The 23,614-nt window shown below is 51.1% G+C and overlaps 1 protein-coding gene across 1 annotated transcript in view; it reads right to left on the minus strand.

The window, feature by feature from the left end:
* Positions 1-23,614, minus strand: part of SHROOM2 (shroom family member 2) — a 137,354-nt gene that overhangs the window by 55,702 nt on the left and 58,038 nt on the right. The window contains 1 exon segment of the mRNA XM_027607925.2: positions 15,823-15,974. Coding sequence (XP_027463726.1) covers positions 15,823-15,974 — 152 coding nt within the window.

Genomic DNA, 23,614 nt, shown 5'->3' on the forward strand with positions numbered 1-23,614 from the left:
TGTGTCATCCTCTGCGGCAACATCTTTCAACCCTGCAACTGGCAAGACTGGGGTACGGGCTGGCTTACTGGGACAGCAGTGCGGCAAGCGTAAACATGGTTCCTTCTTTTTAAAAAGATAATACACACTGACGCACGTCTATTTCAAGAGGACATAGCCAACAATTACAGTATGAATTAAGGGCTTAAAAAGAAAAAAAAGGGCAGGGGCGCCTGGGTGGCTCAGTCGGTTAAGCGTCTGCCTTCAGCTCAGGTCACGATCCCGGGGTTCTGGGATCGAGCCCCGCATTGGGCTCCCTGCTCAGCAGGAGTCTACTTCTCTCTCTCCCTCTGTCTGCTGCTTCCCCCTCCTCATGCTCTTTCTCTCTCAAATAAATGAAACCTTAAAAATTTTTTTTAAAAGAACAAATGATAACAGTGAAAAGGTTAATACCTGTAAACTATGAATGAGGATCTCACGGCTACTGGGAAGAGTGATGTGTTCCTAAAACATACGAGCTTTCACCAGGTCCTCTGAACTTCTTAGTGCATCACAAACATATTTGGCAAGGTTCAGGCTACTTTCTGCTTGTCAGCCCCTCTGACTGCCTAAAACGGCTGGATCTGTGTTGATAAGAGAGAGGGGAGCGTTGGCCACAGGCGTGCTCATCAATCTCAATCCTGTGAGGGTGCTGGACAGGACGGCTCTGGGGACCGAGCGCTCTGGCGCCGCCTAGTGTGCGCACACCGTCACTGTCCCTCTGGCTCCGGCTGGAACAGAAATGGGAGCCGATTTGAAATCCTCATTTTCACTGGGACCGAGCGCTCTGGCGCCACCTCGTGTGCACACACCGTCACTGTCCCTCTGGCTCCAGCTCGAACAGAAGCCGGTGCCGATTTACCATCCTCATTTTCACTGGGGACCGAGCGCTCTGGCGCCACCTCGTGTGCACACACCGTCACTGTCCCTCTGGCTCCAGCTCGAACAGAGACGGGAGCCGATTTAAAAATCTTCATTTTCACTGGGGACAGAGCGCTCTGGCGCCACCTCGTGTGCACACACCGTCACTGTCCCTCTGGCTCCAGCTCGAACAGAGACGGGAGCCGATTTAAAATCTTCATTTTCACTGGGGACAGAGCGCTCTGGCGCCATCTCGTGTGCACACACCGTCACTGTCCCTCTGGCTCCAGCTGGAACAGAAATGGGAGCCGATTTAACATCCTTCTTTTCACTGGGGACCGAGCGCTCTGGCGCCACCTCGTGTGCACACACCGTCACTGTCCCTCTGGCTCCAGCTGGAACAGAGACGGGAACCGATTTTTTTTTAGTTTTTTTTTTTTTAAGATTTATTTATTTGACAGAGAGAGAGACAGTAAGAGAGGGAACAGAAGCAGGGGGAGCGTGAGAGGGAGAAGCAGGCTTCCCTCCAAGCAGGAAGCCCCATGTGGGTCTCGATCCCAGGACCCTGGGATCATGACCTGAGTCGAACGCAGACGCTTAACCGACTGAGCCACCCAGGCGCCCCGACGGGAGCCGATTTAACATCCTCCTTTTCACTGGGGACCGAGCGCTCTGGCGCCACCTCGTGTGCACACACCGTCACTGTCCCTCTGGCTCCAGCTCGAACAGAAGCGGGTGCCGATTTAACATCCTCCTTTTCACTGGGGCCAGAGCGCTGCGCTCTGGCGCCGCCTAGTGTGCGCACACCGTCACTGTCCCTCTGGCTCCAGCTGGAACAGAAATGGGAGCCGATTTACCATCCTCCTTTTCACTGGGGACCGAGCGCTCTGGCGCCACCTCGTGTGCACACACCGTCACTGTCCCTCTGGCTCCAGCTCGAACAGAGACGGGAGCCGGTTTAAGATCCTTCTTTTCACTGGGGACCGAGCGCTCTGGCGCCATCTCGTGTGCACACACCGTCACTGTCCCTCTGGCTCCAGCTGGAACAGAAGCCGGTGCCGCTTTACCATCCTCATTTTCACTGGGGACCGAGCTCTCTGGCGCCACCTCGTGTGCACACACCGTCACTGTCCCTCTGGCTCCAGCGCTAACAAAAGCGGGTGCCGATTTAACATCCTCCTTTTCACTGGGGACAGAGCGCTCTGGCGCCACCTCGTGTGCGCACACCGTCACTGTCCCTCTGGCTCCAGCTGGAACAGAAATGGGAGCCGATTTAAAATCCTCCTTTTCACTGGGGACCGAGCGCTCTGGCGCCACCTCGTGTGCACACACCGTCACTGTCCCTCTGGCTCCAGCTGGAACAGAGACGGGAGCCGATTTTTTTTTTAGTTTTTTTTTTTTAAGATTTATTTATTTGACAGAGAGAGAGACAGTAAGAGAGGGAACAGAAGCAGGGGGAGCGCGAGAGGGAGAAGCAGGCTTCCCTCCAAGCAGGAAGCCCCATGTGGGTCTCGATCCCAGGACCCTGGGATCATGACCTGAGCCGAAGGCAGACGCTTAACCGATTGAGCCACCCAGGCGCCCCGACGGGAGCCGATTTAACATCCTCCTTTTCACTGGGGACCGAGCGCTCTGGCGCCACCTCGTGTGCACACACCGTCACTGTCCCTCTGGCTCCAGCTCGAACAGAAGCCGGTGCCGCTTTACCATCCTCATTTTCACTGGGGACTGAGCTCTCTGGCGCCACCTCGTGTGCACACACCGTCACTGTCCCTCTGGCTCCAGCGCAAACAAAAGCAGGTGCCGATTTAACATCCTCCTTTTCACTGGGGACAGAGCGCTCTGGCGCCACCTCGTGTGCACACACCGTCACTGTCCCTCTGGCTCCAGCTGGAACAGAGACGGGAACCGATTTTTTTTTTAGTTTTTATTTTTTTAAGATTTATTTATTTGACAGAGAGAGAGACAGTAAGAGAGGGAACACAAGCAGGGGGAGCGCGAGAGGGAGAAGCAGGCTTCCCTCCAAGCAGGAAGCCCCATGTGGGTCTCGATCCCAGGACCCTGGGATCATGACCTGAGCCGAAGGCGGACGCTTAACCGACTGAGCCACCCAGGCGCCCCGACGGGAGCCGATTTAACATCCTCCTTTTCACTGGGGACCGAGCGCTCTGGCGCCACCTCGTGTGCACACACCGTCACTGTCCCTCTGGCTCCAGCGCAAACAAAAGCGGGTGCCGATTTAACATCCTCCTTTTCACTGGGGACCGAGCGCTCTGGCGCCACCTCGTGTGCACACACCGTCACTGTCCCTCTGGCTCCAGCTGGAACAGAGACGGGAGCCGATTTTTTTCTTAGTTTTTTTTTTTTTTAAGATTTATTTATTTGACAGAGAGAGAGACAGTAAGAGAGGGAACAGAAGCAGGGGGAGCGCGAGAGGGAGAAGCAGGCTTCCCTCCAAGCAGGAAGCCCCATGTGGGTCTCGATCCCAGGACCCTGGGATCATGACCTGAGCCGAAGGCAGACGCTTAACCGATTGAGCCACCCAGGCGCCCCGACGGGAGCCGATTTAACATCCTCCTTTTCACTGGGGACCGAGCGCTCTGGCGCCACCTCGTGTGCACACACCGGAACAGAAATGGGAGCCGATTTAAAATCCTCCTTTTCACTGGGGACAGAGCGCTCTGGCGCCACCTCGTGTGCACACACCGTCACTGTCCCTCTAGCTCCAGCTGCAACAGAGACGGGAGCCGATTTTTTTTTAGTTTTTTTTTTTTTTAAGATTTATTTATTTGACAGAGAGAGAGACAGTAAGAGAGGGAACACAAGCAGGGGGAGCGCGAGAGGGAGAAGCAGGCTTCCCTCCAAGCAGGAAGCCCCATGTGGGTCTCGATCCCAGGACCCTGGGATCATGACCTGAGCCGAAGGCAGACGCTTAACGACTGAGCCACCCAGGCGCCCCGACGGGAGCCGATTTAACATCCTCCTTTTCACTGGGGACCGAGCGCTCTGGCGCCACCTCGTGTGCACACACCGTCACTGTCCCTCTGGCTCCAGCGCAAACAAAAGCGGGTGCCGATTTAACATCCTCCTTTTCAGTGGGGACCGAGCGCTCTGGCGCCACCTCGTGTGCACACACCGTCACTGTCCCTCTGGCTCCAGCTGAAACAGAGACGGGAGCCGATTTTTTTTTTAGTTTTTTTTTTTTTAAGATTTATTTATTTGACAGAGAGAGAGACAGTAAGAGAGGGAACACAAGCAGGGGGAGCGCGAGAGGGAGAAGCAGGCTTCCCTCCAAGCAGGAAGCCCCATGTGGGTCTCGATCCCAGGACCCTGGGATCATGACCTGAGCCGAAGGCAGACGCTTAACCGATTGAGCCACCCAGGCGCCCCGACGGGAGCCGATTTAACATCCTCCTTTTCACTGGGGACCGAGCGCTCTGGCGCCACCTCGTGTGCACACACCGTCACTGTCCCTCTGGCTCCAGCTCGAACAGAAGCCGGTGCCGCTTTACCATCCTCATTTTCACTGGGGACTGAGCTCTCTGGCGCCACCTCGTGTGCACACACCGTCACTGTCCCTCTGGCTCCAGCTGGAACCGAAATGGGAGCCGATTTAACATCCTCCTTTTCACTGGGGACAGAGCGCTCTGGCGCCACCTCGTGTGCACACACCGTCACTGTCCCTCTGGCTCCAGCTGGAACAGAGACGGGAGCCGATTTAACATCCTCCTTTTCACTGGGGACAGAGCGCTCTGGCGCCACCTCGTGTGCACACACCGTCACTGTCCCTCTGGCTCCAGCTGGAACAGAGACGGGAGCCGATTTTTTTTTTGTTTTTTTTTAAGATTTTATTTATTTATTTGACAGAGAGAGAGACAGTAAGAGAGGGAACACAAGCAGGGGGAGCGCGAGAGGGAGAAGCAGGCTTCCCTCCAAGCAGGAAGCCCCATGTGGGTCTCGATCCCAGGACCCTGGGATCATGACCTGAGCCGAAGGCAGACGCTTAACCGACTGAGCCACCCAGGCGCCCCGACGGGAGCCGATTTAACATCCTCCTTTTCACTGGGGACCGAGCGCTCTGGCGCCACCTCGTGTGCACACACCGTCACTGTCCCTCTGGCTCCAGCTCGAACAGAAATGGGAGCCGATTTAAAATCCTTATTTTCACCGGGGACTGAGCGCTCTGGCGCCACCTCGTGTGCAGACACCGTCACTGTCCCTCTGGCTCCAGCGCAAACAAAAGCGGGAGCCGATTTAACATCCTCCTTTTCACTGGGGACCGAGCGCTCTGGCGCCACCTCGTGTGCACACACCGTCACTGTCCCTCTGGCTCCAGCTGGAACAGAAGCGGGAGCCGGTTTAAGATCCTTTTCACTGGGGACTGAGCGCTCTGGCTGCGAAAGGAATGCTCCCTCCTTGTCCACCAACCGATGGAAGCCGACAGGGGAGACCAGGAAGGAAGCCCCTCTATGGGGGAAAACACAGAAGCAACGTTCTGGCCTTGGAAACAGCCAGGAGGGGAGGGTGGGCAGCTCACTGCAGCCATGGAGGCCTGTGCGGCTCGCCCCAGAGATGCCCGAGGTCCTGTTTCTGTGCCGGGAGGCGTGCGCAGGGGTGCCACAAAGACCAACAACGCCCCACACTGTGCGTGGAGCCCCACCATCCCAGGAGTACTGGAAATAGGGTTCTGTCCACAGGCACATACCATACTATGGTCATCCCAGCAGATAGGGAAGAAACCCTTCCTATTCAAGTGGCTGCTGACGTTTGGAATCCTTACAACGTATATGCTTATCGTACAAAATACCGAACACGGGGCGCCTGCCTGGCTCAGTCGGTGAAGCGTCTGCCTTCAGCTCAGGTCAGGATCTCAGGGTCCTGGGATCGAGCCCCACATCGGGCTCCCTGCTCCGCAGAGAGTCTGCTTCTCCCTCTGCCTGACACTCCGCCTGCTTGTGTGCTATCCCTCTTTCTATCTCAAATAAATAAATAAAATCTTTAAAAAAAAAAAAGGTACGAAACACATTTAAAAATGAAGAAGCCACTAAGACAACAGAGGAAAGCAAGCCACCACCTAAATCTGACCACAGGTAACCTGTGTGCATTTCGCCCCATCTGCTTCTAGACAATCTGGAGAATCCCGCAGACATAGCAGGTCCGTTTCCTTCTGCAGCCCGCCTGGTTCTGTGAGCATATTCCCCCATGCCCCTGCTGTCCCTCTTCCAAAATGTACTCTCTCATCAGTGCTTAATATTCCTTCCATGTAACACTGAAAAACCACAGTATTGACTCTGAATATTTTCTGGTACTTCAGATAAAATTATTCACCCTAATGAGGGTTCCCCTGAAGCCTTTCCCACAAATTATACACCAGGATTAATAAAAATTTATGTTAATTTTTAAAAAATAATTTTATACGCTAGGTAGTCTCTGGGGGAGTTCTGGAAACACAGGGTTTAGATCACAAATATGAAAAATGCCAGGCTATCACTGAAAATGAACACATCTAGACATCGAAAATCCTTTAAAAAAAGGAATTATTAAAAGAAATGCTTCAATAAAATGTTTATCATTCTCATAAAGAACAGAATCCCTTCCTCCCTCCCCCACCCAAAAAGAAAGTCACACGAGTGCTGCGTTATTTTCATAACCTTTTAGAATGAAGCCGTCAGGCACTGACTCACAAGACAAACACAGTCTGCGTTTGGTCACCACAAGTGCCATCGGCCTGACGGGACCAGACCCACCGGCTGGGAGGCCAGGGAGGCCACCCGGGGTGGCCAGGCGCCCTGGCTTTGGGTGCCCACTGTGATGGGCATGTGCATGGGGTGTGAGGGCTTTCAGGCAACACTGAGGTCGGGGGAGACTCCTGGGGGGGGAGGGGAAGTCAACAGTGATGCGCTGGGAGCATCCTAGAGAAAAGAGTCAGGGGGCCTGAAATGGGAAAAGGCCTGGATTCTGGAGAAAGGCTGGGCTGGACAGTATTGCAAAGGGTCCTCAGTGAGCCCCTGAGTGCGTGGGACTAGCCCTGTGCAGACAGCCCCTAGAATTCAAGGAGGGGAGAGGGTACAGGCCAGCATGGGAGGTGCGGGTGGGGGGCGAGGAGCCTGTGCTAGAGGAGAGGGCAAGTGCAAGCATTCTTCTTATTCCTTCCAAAGGAAACAAAGAAAAAGCACCCCGCTACAAACAGAGAATGAACGTCGCTCCGATCTTGCCACTGCCAGTTCCTGCCAAGCCTACGGAAGACTACGTCCTGACGAGCCTCTCCCTCTGCTGCTCGGTCTAGCTCCTGCCAGACCCACCTCCCTGCGCCTCTGCTCTGCACAGCCGTTGCTCTCACTCCAGAACCTTCAAGTGCTCCCAGCTGCCACAGAAGGAAGCCCAAGCTCCCACCTGCTCAGGCACCTAGCCAAGCTGTTGTTTGGAGCGTGCCCCTGGGCCGGCAGCAGGGGCACCAGCTGGGCGAAGCCCTGGGCGGGCTGTGGCGTTTGCACTCGCCTTCCTGGCCCTGGCACGTTCCGATGCCAGGTCCTGCACTCTCCGCCTCCAGCCTCCTTCCCCCTGCACTCCTTTGGGTTGCATCCCCTCTGCCGTTCTCTCTGGGAGGCCCTGGTACCGCTGACGGAGGACCAGATTTGGGGCTCAACCCTGGCTCAGTCTTCCAAGGACAGATCAACGGCCTATCCTTAAGAAAGACTCTGCGGAGATCTGCTTCCATTCCTCCTGACGTCTGTTGGCTCAGCACCTGTTACAGCGTTCCTGGTGCGTCCCTGTGAGCACACTCAGCAGCCAGCTAGCTCCCGGAGGGCTGGACCTAACGGTGTGATCCTCACCATTTCCCTGGAGCACTTCTACCATGTTCCATGAACGTCGAGAGCACCCCCTGCAGCGCACACGGTTCCTCTCCCTGGCAGAGGTGTGACAACGCAGCACTGCGGATGGGGACGTCATGCTGGCTTCAATCTACGGTCCTACGGGATAAGACTCAGACAGTTCCTGCTGTTATACGTGACGAGAATTCAGATAAAAATTCCCTAATGGCCTAAGTAGCTGAAACGGATACCAGACATCAAAGCTGCATTTTAAACAGATGCCAGGCTGAGAAGCAGCATTCCCCCAGGACGAAAGCACCAGGGTTCCTGTCCACGAGGCCGGGGCACCCCGTACCCTTCCCCTAGCAAGGCCGAGGGCACGTCGCTTATTTCAGCCTCTGGTGCTCCCCCTGTGTGTGTCAGCTCAAAGCACTGTGTGGAAATGTCACATCAAGAACACAGGCAGAACTGGAACAGACCCAAATGACTGGCTTTCTCTAGTAACTTTTATCATCTTCATGTCAATAAATCTATTCGTGTCAGGAAAAAAAAAAAAAAAAGACTATCTCACGCACCTGTGTTCCCAGTGTCTCTCCCCAGCTGACTTAACGAGTGAGTTCAACTCAGTGTTCTAAAAGGGCGCCAACCCAACGTCCTGGTTACATTTCAAGAGAATGGATTTTTTGGCAAAGACACTCAGGACATTCGAATGTGCAATAAAACTTATTGTAAATAAGTTTTAATTATAAAACTAATAATAAATAGTGCTAAGGATTAGCAACAGGGCTGATGAGTCATATATAAAAGAAACGAAAATAAGCAAAACATTCTCTGCAGGTCTTAACGTATTAGAAACCATCGACGTTTTCACACTAAGTTTTATAAACATCACTTACATTTTCGATGAAAAAAAAAATCTTTAACTTTTCACCGCTCTCTACTTGCCTTAGAATATGAAATGTCTCACATAATTGGAAATTCATCTGATCAAACTGCTCAAGCCATAAACGAAGCCTAAATCTGAAGAGAAGCAACTTTTCTCTTTTCCTCCTGATTTTAGTTAATAAAAACACCAATGGAAAATAGCTCAAAGACGTCAGGGTATCTGTCCAGGTTAATCTCTGGCTCTGTTCTGTTTAACAAGAAATAAGCATGTAGCAAACAGCCATGATCCCCCAAAGTGCTCAAAACAGAAACTTTTCCCCCGACACTTGAGCAAACGCCTGCAGACCACCCTCCCAAAGCACACGATTTCACTGATACCTGCCAACAACCCCACTAAGGCACACAGCCTCCGGCAAAACACACACACAGTTTCTGCCCCAGGTAGGGCTCCGGGGAGGGGAAGCTAGGAGGGACACCACCTGCCGACATCCTAGCCAACCCTGTCCTCTTGCTGCATCGTGGCGTGAAGCTGCTCCCAAGAACATCTGTGCCGATCAGTGTCAGGGCTGCACGCAGAACCACCTGCTCAAGGACAGCCCCAAGGAGCCAGGAGCCGAGGGGAGCACAGCACAATACAGGCTCGCTGCAAAATGCGCCGCAACTGAGTGACATCCAGCAAACGAGGCATGTCGCAAGAAATCTGCTCCCAGCAAGCATGGCTGCGGTCACGAGATCTGAAACCCTCTTTCTTCGGGATAGGTAACTATGCCCATAGCCCGGCTAACCGTTACAGCCCCCTGCAAAGAACCTCTATCCTTGGGTGTTAATCCCCTGAATGCAAGCTTAGTGGACGTAATTAGAGTCACAAAGGGTTTAAGGCTGCCAGCAAAGAGGCAGAAAATCACATGAATCAACCCTATTGATAATTTGGCCCTGGCAAAACTGCTTGCAACAGTTTTGAGTCTTGGTTGAGAATAAGTTGAATGATGAGGTGGGCAGGTGGACTCCATTGTAAGCAAAACTAGTATTACCATACAGATTTGAAAGAAAAGCCAAAAGAGCAACTGCAAGCTTTCCAAAATAACGAATGGCATGATAGTGAAAAGAAATTTTCCGTAGGCTATTTGAAGTTATACGTACTTGTAAGGAGCTGAATTCGCCTATGCTAATTCGCCTACGGAGCGAGAAAGATGGAGGGCTGTGTCGCAGCACTTGTCACGCCGAGCTTTTAGCGCACGTTTTCTAGAATCAGACAGCAAGAGCCTTAACCCCAGCTCTGAGCAAGACGCTCGCCCTCCCCGACACACTGTGGGCATCAGGCAGACCTTCAGCACCTCTGCAACAGCGAAGCCTCGTCACCTCGGCTACGTGGATCAGGAAAACGCCCAGTGACCCAGTTTCTGGTCTGTCTTCACCTTCTCCAAGCACATTTGCTTAAGCCACTGGGGCTGCCCAGCAAAAGAGCCTGGGGCTGTCTGTGAAAACGCCAGCCCAGGATCCACCACAGACCCGCCCCTCAACACTTCGCAGGGTGGGGCCTGGGCAGCTGGGAGACACGTGCAGATAACACAGCTGAGGACCCTACAGACACACATCGGAAAAGGTTACCGCATCCGCCCGGCACTTTCCCGCGAGCAGCACTTCCCTTGGCCAAGCAGAGGTAGAACCACAGAGCACCCGGAGGAGAGGACAAGACGAGAACTTCCCGCTCAGCTCAGCCTCTGCTCACGGTCCCACGGTTATCTGCCTCCTGGGCACCGCGCACGACAGCACAGGCGCACTTGGTGGGGATCCCAGTGACAGTTCTTCGTTTCCAGCCGACACCACTCTGGGAGAAGGGAAGTGCTTGCTCTCGTTTGTCTGGGAAAGAAAGCCCACCGGGGAGAAAGATCTGCGCACGTCTCCCCACGTGTCGCCTTCTCAGGCCCAGCTTCGAACCGATGACGACAGATGTGCCGCCCGTGCCCCCGGAACAGGACGCCGCCGCTTTGTCCCACCGGCCCACGGCGACGCTCTTCCTGGCTGCTGGGGCCCCTGCTCGCCTCCCACACTGAGATAAAACCGGCCTACGAAGGGAAGATTGAGAGCAGCGGGGTGCCCGGGGGGCGCGGTTGGCTGGGCGCCCGACTCTTGGGTTTCGGCTCAGGTCGTGGTCTTGGGGTTGTGGCATCCAGCCCCGCGTCGGGTTCCGTCCGCGCTCAACACAGAGTCCGCTTGGGACTCTGCACTCCCTCTCCTTCTGCCCCTCCCCGCCAAAATCAATAAAGAAATCTTAAAAAAAAAAAAAAGTAGATAGCTGCTGAACAAGCTAATATACCATTTGGCCACACTCTTGGGTAGGGCAACATAGGATATTTGTGTGTTTGTGGCTCGATCTATGAATAAATTACAGAGTGCCTTTTTATAAACTGGCCACTTTTTTTTTTTTTGAAGAGTGCACGATCTATTTTGGAGCTCCACATGAAATGCTAGAGAATGCTAACTGATGTGTGAGACAGAAATGTGATTGGTGGTTGCCCGGGGTTGGACAAAGAGGAGAATGGCAGGGCTTAAGCAGAGATTTAAATTTAGACAGAGAAGAATACACGTTACCAATTTCAGAGAAACTGTTTGAAAAGTACAGTGGTGCCTCTGTAGTAAGGAAAATCTAGAAACTCCGTTTGAAGTTTCAGTGCTCCTTACTCTGCATCTCCAGGATTTTATAGCAGTAATTCACCATGTGCTGCATGACAGCTACAGACCCTAACATTAACTAATTACCCGGGTTAGAAAATTTCATTCATGTTTCTGAACAAAGCACCATTTCAGACTTTTTTCTATTAGACAAAAGTAATACCCACATAGAGCCCACGTACGGTATTAAAAATTAATCCAGGCTCCCCACCAAGCAGGGAAGTTGACGTGGGGCTCGATCCCAGGACCCCGAGGCCATGGCCTGAGCCAAAGACAGACACGTGACCCACTGAGCCACTCAGGAGCCCCTGCCACTCCCCCTGCTTGCGCTCTCTCAAATAAATAAAATCTTTAATCCGAAGTTATTTTTAAAAATTTCACAATACCTGGGCGCCTGGGTGGCTCAGCTGGTTAAGCGACTGCCTTCGGCTCAGGTCACGATCCTGGGGTCCCGGGATCGAATCCCGCATCGGGCTCCCTGCTCGGCAGGCAGTCTGCTTCTCCCTCTGACCCTCCCCCCTCTCATGTGCTCTCTCTCTCTCTCTCTCTCATTCTTTCTCTCAAATAAATAAATAAAATCTTAAAAAAAAATTTCACAATACCTGTTATTAAAAGTGTTTTCAAATTCACAGTGATATATGTCAATACATCAAAAAAAAAAAACCCAATATAAATAAAAGTATGCTTGCAAAAAAAGTGAACAAAGTGCTTGGTTTGCTTTTATATCTTGTTATATATATTGCTTAAAACATGAATTCCCATCTAAACCAGGTAATTATGCTGTGCAGACCTCATTTAAAGAAAACTGGACAGGGGTGCCCGGGTGGCTCAGTCGGTTCAGCGTCTGCCTTGGGCTCAGGTCATGATCCTGGGGTCCTGGGACTGAGCCCCACGTCAGGCTCCCTGCTTCACAGGGAGTCTGCTTCTCCCTCTGCCCCTCTCCCCTCTCGCGCACGCTCTCTCTGTCTCTCTCAAATAAATCGTAAAAAAAAGAGGAAAACTGGATATACAGAGTGCAAAAGTGGGGTTTTGCACAGCGACTCCCATAAATCATTCAAGGCAAAAGTCTGATCCCTTTCCCCAAGAGTCTTTTAGATATGCGGTCACCTCCATCAGCTAGCAGGCCCCGTGGGCCTTCCCCCTGACCCTCTACTGACCAGTTCTCCATGGCGTACTTTGCTTTGAACAGAATTCAGTTTATTTTTATACCCTTAAAGATGTTCCTCTAGTTCAAAAAAAAGCTTCTACACATATGGAATGATGCCCAACTTCAGTCATAATGAAAAACGCCCACTTCAACAACGAAGCCATTTTTCACCTGTCACATGCACAAAGAGAACAGAAACTAACTGAAACTACTTCTGCTAGAGCGGACGTGAGCCCGAAACGTGGTCCGAGGAACGTGGAGGTGGCTACCACAGCTTATCGCGCACAAACCGTCTGACCCAGGTCCCTCCGGGCTGGAAGCAGACCATCAACGATCCATCTGTAGTGCAGGTACACAGACTCGGGGACAGGCACCCCTCGCTGCCGCACGGTGTCTTAGAGGTACTCACCACAACCGGCAGAAATGTCCGTCTCTAGAGGATCTATAAGACGGCAGAGGATCCAGACCGTGCAGCACCGTGGGGTCATTAAGAAAAATCAGGAGTCAGACCTCAGCGCACTCAACGTGCAACAATCTCCACAGATACACATGTATCTTAAAAAGAAGCTTAAAAGGGGCACCTGGGTGGCTCAGTTGGTTGGGCGACTGCCTTCGGCTCAGGTCATGATCCTGGAGCCCCGGGATCGAGTCCCACGTCGGGCTCCCTGCTCAGCGGGGAGTCTGCTTCTCCCTCTGACCCTCTTCCCTCTCGTGCTCTCTATCTCTCATTCTCTCTCTCTCTCAGATAAATAAATAAAATCTTTAAAAAAAAAAAAAAAGAAGCTTAAAAAAAAAAAAGAACGAAATAAATGAAGAATAAAAAGTTAGCCTTTGGGCGCCTGGGTGGCTCAGTCGTTAAGCGTCTGCCTTCGGCTCAGGTCAAAATCCCGGGGTCCTGGGATCGAGCCCCCGCATCGGGTTCCCCGCTCGGCGGGGAGTCTGCTTCTCCCTCCCCCACTCCCCCTGCTTGTGTCCCCTCTCTTGCTCTCTCTGTCAAATAAATAAATAAAATATTAAAAAAAAAAGTTAGCCTTAGAGTACATTTGTAGCCGGCATTCAAACACCCACCCTTCTTAGGGTCATTCTTTTAGTCTTGATCACAGAGCAATAAATAAACGTCCTTTGGGACATTCCTGGAACAGAACATGATGGCACGGCTGACGGTTTTCTGGGGACCAGAGCTCCTGCTGACTCGTAGAACAAAGGCACACAGAACCCCAAAGGCTTCTCGTCTCTAAAAATGGAACAAGCTCAATAGTTCTTATTATAAAAGTAATATGTGTACTTAAAGGTACACTTTAAAATGGTTAATAGGGTAAATTTTATGCTGTGTGTACTGTACCACGATATTTTTTAAAAATTAAAACTGTAAGAATGGGGGGCGCCTGGGTGGCTCAGTGGGTTGCGCGGCTAACTCTTGATTTTTGTCTCAGGTCGTGATCTCAGGGTCCTGGGATGGAGCCCTGGGTTGGGCTCCCTGCTCAGGAGGGGGTCTGTTTCAGGATTCTCTCTCATCTCTGCCCCTCACCCCACCCCCGCTTGCTCTAAGAAATACATAAATCTTAAAAAAAACCAAAAAAACCCCACAAAAAAACCTGTAAGAATTGGATATACACAGTTCTCCAACCGCTTTTATGTGTTGCACTTAGCTGGGCTTTGTGGGGCATCTTCCACGTCAGCAAATGCTGACATCACAGCAGTACTTTACACCGTGGATGGTCTCTAATTCATGTCACTTCCCTTTACTGAGTATCTGGGAGCCCAGAAACGAAAACTGTGGGTCCAAGATATGGCTTCTGAAACACGTTGTCAAACCACCCACCAGAAAGTCCGTCTAATCTGTATCCTAACTGGCAGTATATCAAGTACATGCTTATTTCCCCACAATCTTACATCTCACCAACGACGGGCCTGGCTACTGGTAAATCCCTGTCAACTCGACAGTCAAAACCTAGTGTCTCATTTCCAAGGAAGCCTGCAGATTTGTACAGGAGACCAAGGAGGGCAACCCGACTCAGCCCGGGGGCCGGCGAGGAGTCCCAGAGACAGCGAGTGCATAGGGCCTAGCTCAGCTCAGGGGGCCAAGCTTCCGTGCCCGCCATCACTGCGCCGTTTCCCTCGGGGCACTGTGAGCACACCCACCCCGCGCCCACAGAGGGATAACCGTACAATGTTACAGCGTCTGTCCCACCTCAGCCTCTCGAAATGGCTCCCAAACCGCTATCCGAGTTTATTCTTCTCATTTACAAAGACGGTAGCCTGTACCACTTACAAATGAGGTTGCTAATTCAGTGCGGCAACGATTTAAGAGTTTTTTCTTCCTTGTTTTTGAGCCTCCTCCTTCGATATGGTTTGAGTCCAAAAATAAAAAAAAAGAGTAAAGTCCTTTGGGAACAGGCCTTCAAGGCAGTATTAAAAACTAAAGTAAATGACTGAGTCCATTTGTTTTTAAAAAATTTACAGCCAAGGGGCGCCTGGGTGATTCTGTTGGTTCAGCGTCTGCCTTTGGCTGAGGTCATGATCCCAGGGTCCTGGGATTAAGTCCCACATCAGGCTCCCTGCTCCACGGGGAGCCTGCTTCTCCCTCTACTTTCTCCTTCTGCCTGCCACTCCCCCTGCTTGTGTGCACTCGCTCTCTCTCTCTGTCAAATAAGTAAATAAATAAATCTTAAAAAAAAAAAGATTTACAGCCAAACTTAGAAAGACTGCACTAATTCTGCTAAAAAAAAAGGGGGGGGGGCGGGGGACATGCAAACACTTTACTATGAATTAGCCAACTTACAAAATGCAAGGTGGAGAACAAGTTCTTTATGAAGACAAATCCCAAGTACCTTTACGGGGGTCCAGGAGTACTGTTGTAGCTCCCGTGTCTAAAAGCATCACATTCTCAACTCTGCTTTTCTAACCCCTTCAAGTCCTCCAAACTTCCAGGGACAATCTGATTTCTAGGAACAGGCAGCCTGCTCCCCGCACCCCCTACCCCCCCGCCGCAACCTCACCCCGGCCCTGGAAACTTAACGTCTGTGCGCAGTCATGCTCTACTTTTGCGTAAAAAACGAAAACGCAGTGGCACAACACTTTATTTGGAACAGAAGCATAGCTCTCTGCTAATGATCTACATATTGTTGAAAAAAAGAGTCTTTCAAATTCACTTCATAAATCAAATGAACAATCCCTAGTAATACAAGAAGGCATCTTTTAAGTTTTTGATGCTGGATTCATCCTTGGCCAAGAGATAGAATTCTGTGTGTGCGCACATGCTTTCATCCTTGGCCAAGAAATAGAATTTTATGTACACACACACACACACACAGATCAAGTCCAAACTGGGATTGCTCGCAGGGAGACAGATCAGCCAAGCTGACTTCACGTTTTGCTATTTGACTCACTCCTGTTTGTAAAGATGGCATGAGGCATGGGTCTTACCTTTTCACTACCAGCTTCAGGGTTTTATGAGACCCCTTCACCAGGCAAATCGCTTCCTGTCTAAACCCTGAGAGACCAATGTCGTTGATGCCGACGATCTCGTCCCCAGCCAGTAACTTGTCCACTGCCGCAGCTTTACTTCCTTCTTCAATCTGCAACAAAGAAGTATGTCTCATGAGTTTCCAAACAAGCGAAGCAGGCACCCAGAACTCGGCCAGAAACAACACAGCTGTGACATATGGGGCCCGCAGGCTCTGTGACGGGCTCTGGGATCAGCGTGGACCCCTCCTGGGCCCTGAGGCTGCACTGATTCCTATTTGCGGAACAAGGGACACATCCCTCACCCAGGGCCACCTCTGCACGGACGAGGGCTACCCATTCACCGAGGGAATAGGAAAGAGCATGTGTGCTCAGGGAGCCACAGAGGGAACACAAGCAGGGCGAGCAGGAGAGGGAGAAGCAGGCTTCCCGAGGAGCAGGGAGCCCGATGCGGGGGCGCGATCCTGGGATCATGACCCGAGCCAAAGGCAGATGCCCAACGACTGAGCCACCCAGGCGCCCCCGGAGTACCACGTTTGATTTAACTACTTGTCCCCTGCTGGATACTGGAGCTTTTCCTTTCTGGCTATTATGCTGCTATGAACACGGGCGTTCAGGTTTCTGTGTGAGCATGTGTCTTCATTTGCCGCGGGTCTGCACCTGGGAACGAAGCTCCTGGGTCATAGGGCGAGCGTGGTGAGCATCCGGGCTGTCAGGCTGTCCGCTGCTGCTGCACCATTTTATCGTCTGTGTGCGTACGAACGTTCCGATTCCTCCACAGCCCTAACACCTAACAGTTTCTTTGACTACAGTCCTAATTAGATTATGCCATACTGTGCATATTACGGCATTCACGACTCTGTGCTAAACACAAATGTATGAACACGTACTGACTCATGAAAAGCTTGAATGTTGTCCATCTGATAACTTTAATCCTAAGAGATCTTGATGTTTAATCCTAGCTTCTCCTATACAGTAATAATCAACTTAGCAGCAACTAACCCAGCCTGCTTTCTGTACTAGCACTTGGCAAACTATGGCCCATGAGCTATACACCCGGCCAGCTGCCCTTTTTTTTTTTTTTCCCCAGTAAATAAAAATTTTACTGGACTACAACCACACCCACTTGTTTACATACTGCGACAGGACAGAATTGAGTATTTTGGCCCACAAAGCCAAAAATATTTGATCCCCTCTTGGCTTGTTACAAAAACAAGTTCGGCAACCCCGGTTTTATACCAAAAAGCTATTATCTTTACAAACTGCTAGGAACACTAGGAAAAAAGTTAACGGTTACGAGCTTATCTGTGTAGAGTCTGAAAGTTCACTGCTTGACTGTTTGCCGTGGCTAAGCTAAGAATTACTTTCCAAGCCCTCACAAGGTGCTAGAGCACTACATTTCTCCTACGTAGCTAAAAAGCCGGGTACTAAGCGACTGGCCATGCCTCAGTTCTGCGAATGCACGGTATTTTCCTAAAACCTCCACCTACATCCAAGGACAGCTGAACTCCTCAGTTCACAAAGCAATTATTCATTGCAAGTGAACACCATAAACAAAATTAAACAACTACTCCTCACTGAATGGACTGCTTCGAATTCTGGTTAATAACTGGTTTCAAAAGTCTAGACAATTTTATCCCCACATAATAACAGATTGTCAGTTTCCACCCGCACAAGAGTACAGCCTCAGCCATGTATAGGCAAGGTGCAGGTCACACGGGGTGGAGAGCTTGGGTTTTGACATGCCCCGTGGGAGAGGCCAAGGGGCCGTCCCAGTGGAGGGTGCAGTGGGCAGCTGGTGGCGGGAGGACGGCTCCCAGGGACAGGTGGAGACACCCCCTGCAGAAGGTATTTAAGGACGAGAGGGGTGGGGAGACTGAAGGACACTGCCTAGACAGGAGACAGAGTCTCGGGCAGAGAACCACAGAGAAGGGAACCCTGGGTCCCCAGTAGTTAGAGCTTTGGCAGAGGAGGGGCCAGGTGAAAGGGCAGGAGATACAGGAGGCAGAAGCTGCCACCACCAGAGCGGGTGGAGAAACCCCCCGGGGAAGCTTACCAACGCTCCAGCTGGGCTCACTACCCGGGCCCGCAGCACCTGTCCCCCACGCAGGGACCTGAGGGCTGCAGACTCTCGAGGCAGGTGGCAGTCGTGCCTGGATCCGTTTCATCTCCTCCCACCCCGCCTCCCAAGCACTGGGCATAAGGATTGTAAGGGCAAAATCTAGAATGTAGAAAGAATGCATGTAGATAGCAACTTGGGTCTGCACTTAGTAACTACTGCTTTAAATACTAGCAGTTAAATGCTTTGGTGGGGTGAGTACAAAAAGGTCGACAGGTCACATGCATGCGTTGAGCTCAGAGTTGGTATTTATTCTTTCAATAAGTATCTATTTTGTTTTAAAGATTTTATTTATTTATTTGACAGAGAGAGACAGAGCGAGAGAGGGAACACAAGCAGGAGGAGTGGGAGAGGGAGAAGCAGGCTCCCCGTGGAGCAGGGAGCCCGATGCGGGGCTCGATCCCAGGACCCTGGGACCATGACCTGAGCCGAAGGCAGACGCTTAACGACTGAGCCACTCAATAAGTATCTAGTGAGCAAGTACTCTGCACAAACAACTGTGCTGGATAGTGTGTGTGTGTGTATGTGCGTGTGTGTGTGTGTGGGGGGGACGGTGGGTCTTACAAGGTGGAGTTCCTGCCTTGAAGACATTTCTAGGCTTCAGAGACCAACACTTCTCAAACTGTCATATGCAGCAAATCTCCCAGGGTTTAAAATGCAGATCTGATTCAGCAGGTCCAGGGTAGGGCTTGAGCTTCTGCATTGTTTTAAAAGATTTTATTTATTTGAGAGAGAGAAGAGAGAGAGAGAGGGAGAGTGCATGCAGCAGAGGGAGAGGGAAAAGCAGACTCCCTGCTGAACAGAGAACCTGGTGCGGGACTCGATCTCAGGACCCTGAGATCATGACCTGAGCCGAAGGCAGACGCTTAACCCACTGAAGTCACCCAGGGGGCCTGGCCTGTATTTTGAATGGTTTTCAGAAATACACATTTACAAGGTACAATTCATTCCGTCACCGATTTTTCAGGACAGAATTTTATTTTACCTTTCAACAGTTACGCATTCCAAGTGGAAACAACTGAAATGTCCATCAAGAAGTAAACGCATAATGGAAATGTGGTCCATCCATACAATGGAATGTAGGTCAGCCTTAAAAAGGAAGGACGTTCTGACAGCTGCTACCACATGGATGGACCTTGAGGACGGCACGTGCAGTGAAATACGCCACCACGGAAAGACAGGGACTGTGTGATTCCGCTCATATGGGGGACCCAGAAGAGGCCAATTCACGGAGACAGCACCTAGAGTAAAGGTCAGCAGGGGCCGGGGGAGTGGGAATTATGGATTTGTGGGTACAGAGTTCCAGTTTGGGAAGATGAAAAACTCCCGACAACGGCTGATGGTTGCACTACGCGAATGTCGTCAATATCACGGAGTCAGACACTTGAAAGTGGTTGAAATAGTTAAGTTTCGTGTTACGGTACATTTAGTGCGATCACACCTTCCTGAGTATCTAACAAGAAAAGGATTCTGAGCCGCTACAAGAGTTGTAAGTGTCCTCGCTACAGTGAGTGCTTCTGAATTTCAGTATTACGAGAAAGTCTTGAGGCAAAACCACTATGATGAAGGCCCTGCAGGGTCGTAGGGCCGGTGTTGAAGGCAGCACGCCCTGCGGGGACACATCACCGGGATCTGGCTCGCCTACCACTGGGTGCGCTTTTCAGTCTCATCCCCACAAACCCTTCTAGGAACCAGTTCTGTGAGACTCTTGTGAACCACGGTCATCTACTCTGGCTTCACCACGAAGATCTGTGAAGACTCCTCAAGTCTGTCCTCTATAAACTGCTTTGCATTGCAAAGCATCCTTCTGCCTCGCCCTATAACCACAATCCACCTACACATCCCAGAAAAAACAGGTGTGGGTTTGGGAGATAAAGTAGCTGGGTTTTTAGCCACCCGTTGGCTTCCTTGCCAAGAGAAAGTTTCTCTTTGATATTTATTGTGCTTACGGGGAAAGTAGCTATAAAAGAAAAAGCAGCTGTGAAAAGTTCCATTCTATACTTCCCCACCACCCCCAAACCTTAGGTAGGATTCATGAGGTTTTGAACTTGGTGAAGAATAAATCTGACGTCCGCGTTCGCCAAGGAGGACAAGGACGCCACCTGCCAGCATTTTACAGTAAATCACACAAGCGACATCGATGATCACCCCGTCCCGGTGCCTGGGACTACTACCCGGCCGAGGCGACAGCCTAACATCTGCAGAACGTGGGGCCCACCCACAGGGCAGCTGTGGCCGACAGCAGTCAGGAAAAGTCCCCGAGGTCCCTGGCTCCAACTCAGAAGTGCCCCTCGTGCAAAGTGGCAGGCAGGCAGAGACAGACCCTTCCATGCCCGCGATGCAAAAGCCCACGTGCCACGCTCTTCCCACGTCCAGGACGAAAGCCCCAAGTGCCCACGCCGGGCCCCACGGTCCACACCTTGAGTTATCAACCGGCATTCCATGCGGGCAGACTCACGCCCGAAGTCCCAGGGGAGACTCAGATGTCCCACGTGCAGAACATCCTATCGTTCTTCTGGAACTGTTCTGGCCGGGAACGGCAGGGAGGGAAAGTTAATGAGAGTCTTCTTGGAACAAAGTTTTCGTACTTGGGTGAAGGGGCGTTACAGATGATCAAGAGTGAACACCCAACAAAGGCAAAAGAATCTAGTCTGGTAACCGACTACAAGGCGTCTCACCCCGTGCAGTGGGCATGCGAGGGGCAGCCTTCACCGCCGTCTCGGGGGGAGGAAATGAGGCTTCACGAATCGGAAGGGCCACGAGCACAACTTGAAAGGAGGAGCCTGCATGGGGGGGGGGGGGACATTCCCAAGTGGGGTCTCGACGTGAAGACAGAGACAGAGGCAGGAAGCCCAGGCTCGTCCAAAGAATGTCAGCCTGGCAGGGTGTAAAGCTCTCACAAGGGAGTGTCTGAAGATAAGGGCGGAAGGGGGAAGATTAGGAACTTGACCTTGAATCAGAATCTGGACAATATCCTGTAGGCAGTAGGGGCCCAGAGAAGGTAGGGCATGGAAGCAGGGAAGTGACATTATTCAAGCAAATACTTCTGGAAGATCGATCTTGTAGGCAGACGCAAAATGAATTTCTCCTGCCCTTGACTCCAGATCCCTGACTCCATCTTGGCACCGGACAGAAGCGAGGGCTCACAGCAATGCAGCGCAGAGAACGAACGTGAGGCAAGGACTCTAGAAGCTGTGAGGGTTAGGCCTCACGATGTGGTCAGACATGACACGAGAGACCACAAGAAGACGCCAGTGGTGCCGAGGTGTTGAGCTCCAGCGATTCAGAAAATCACAATGACCAGAGATCAAAATGGAAGGAGGACATTAAGTCCAATATCCCATTTCAAAGGCCATGAATCACACCTGCGATTTATCAGTTCTATCTCAAAAACGCTTCACTGTCCAGACAAGAGGCACTCCATGACAAAGCAACGCCTTTTGTTAGACAGGAAAATCCCCGAAGTTACCGCTTCAGTTTGCTTAATTTGAGTATTTTACCCATTCTCCTCGAGCCCAGTTGCTTCAGTAAGGAAAGCTGACTCACCCAGGGGAAGTATCAAGTTGTGAAATAATCTGAGGGTGTATCTCTGGTAACAGAGAAGTAACAGTAACAACTGAAAACTGGAAACTTCCACCTAGATGTGTGGAGACTTTCACAAGTCGTCATTACGGGCCCACCTGTGACGGGAGGAGCCACACCAGCCAGGCAGCCCAGCTTCCAGAACTCTCTCTCTCTCTCTCCCCGCCCCCCCAGCATCCTGGCACCGACTGTCACCCTCTCTACTGCCCAAGATGCCCAACAGGAAGGTCAACTCAGGTGGAGGGGCAGTGAGGGAGCTCCAGAGATCGCAACCTCTCAGCTAAAACCTGCTCCCGCAAAAGTGGAAATAAAGCAAAAAGTCTTCAAACAAAAAAGTGCCAATGCAAGGGACAACAGGCTGAAGGGGCTAACCAAGAAACTAAAGATCTACCCGCAGAAAAGGGAGAGACTAAAGCTTAAGGAGAGTCCAGACTCCAGAGAAGTAGAGATGAAGGAAGACCAGTCTGACTAAGATCATATGCCATGTCTTTTTGGTGCGCCCTGTCTCCTAGGACAGTGCAGAAGATTTCATTACTATGTTGGAAATGTAAGCTTTTTAGTAGCTCTAGGAATATTTTCTTTTCAAGATTTATTTACTTGAGAGAGGGAAAGAGAACGCGAGCCCGTTGCAAGCGGGGGAAGGGGCAGAGGGAGAGAATCTCGAGCAGGCTCCGTGCTGAGCACAGAACCCTACTCGGGGCTCCATCTCACGACCCTGAGATCATGACCTGGGCCAAAACCAAGAATCAGACACTCAACCGAGGCACCCAGATGGCCCTAGTAGGTCTATGAGTATTTTTTTTTTAAAGATTTTATTTATTTATTTGACAGAGAGAGAGGGAGAGCACAAGTAGGCAGAGCGGTAGGCAGAGGGAGAGGGAGAAGCAGACTCCCCACTGAGCAGGGAGCACGATGTGGGACTCGAACCCAGGACCCTGGGATCATGACCTGAGCTGAAGGCAGCCGCTTAACCGACTGAGCCACCCAGGCGCCCCTCTCTGAGTATTTTTAAGGAGGGAATGCCACCTCATCCAAGTTAGGTGTGAATGTTTGTTTGTTTTAAGAGGTAAAATCATTCGCTGGTTATTTTTTGGTACAACCAGAAGAGTGGGTTACTGAATCCTAGGAGGCTCTGGCTGTCTGGGGGGCGACTCTGACATTCCATGGGTGGGGGGAGCAGTTTTCATGGCCAAAACAAGGCATACGACATGGCAATTTGGAGTCACGGTCGTGTACATTTAATGTGTCCTGAACACTGGAATTTACCTTTATCCCCACATTTCCTAAAGAAAACCATTTCCCTGGTCCTGGCTCTCCTAGTCTCTGAACGTGCTAGTCCAGTTTCCCTAAACACTTTGTCAACCCCTCTTGAAAACCTGACAATCCAAACATGCGTTTAGGATAGTAAATTGTGAACTGCGAACGAGTGGGAGCTGTGATTGAACAGACTGTCCACGCAGAACCTACGGGTACTTGGTCCCTTCTCAGGGAAAATTTGCCTCCACATTTCAAGCTGCAAAGTCACCTTATATAACAGTTTAGGAAAGAATCACGGAGTACATCTTTTTCGATCTTTGGTATCTACGTTAAAAACCGTATAAAATGAAATGTGTCTGTGTACGGATCATCGAAACCACCAATAAAATCTCAGTGGTGAAAGAAAAAACTCTTTTCCTCATAGATGATAACCAAAATCAAAAAAGCAAGAGAAAAAGATAAAACAGTGCCTTCCAAAACGAACCCAATAAACCACAACGCACCTCACAGGCTCTGGACAGTATAGGTGAGCAAGCTGAAAGTCTAAAAGTCCAAGGCTTTTAGGAACATGAGGGTCTGCTCTGGAGATTTTCACATACTTCTTTCAGCCTCTGTAACGGGAATGCTCATCACACGAGGCCCGATCACAAAGAAAGGCCGATGTGGCCCCGGACAAAGGGACCACGGCAGCTGAATGGACAGAGCCCGGCCGATGAGATGCACGGAAGGAAGAGAGGACTGGTTGATGAGCCTGTGTGCAAAGAGGGCACCTGGCCAACGCAAACGCCAAGGGAA

The sequence above is a fragment of the Zalophus californianus genome, chromosome X (assembly GCF_009762305.2).
Source record: "Zalophus californianus isolate mZalCal1 chromosome X, mZalCal1.pri.v2, whole genome shotgun sequence".
NCBI lineage: Eukaryota > Metazoa > Chordata > Mammalia > Carnivora > Otariidae > Zalophus > Zalophus californianus.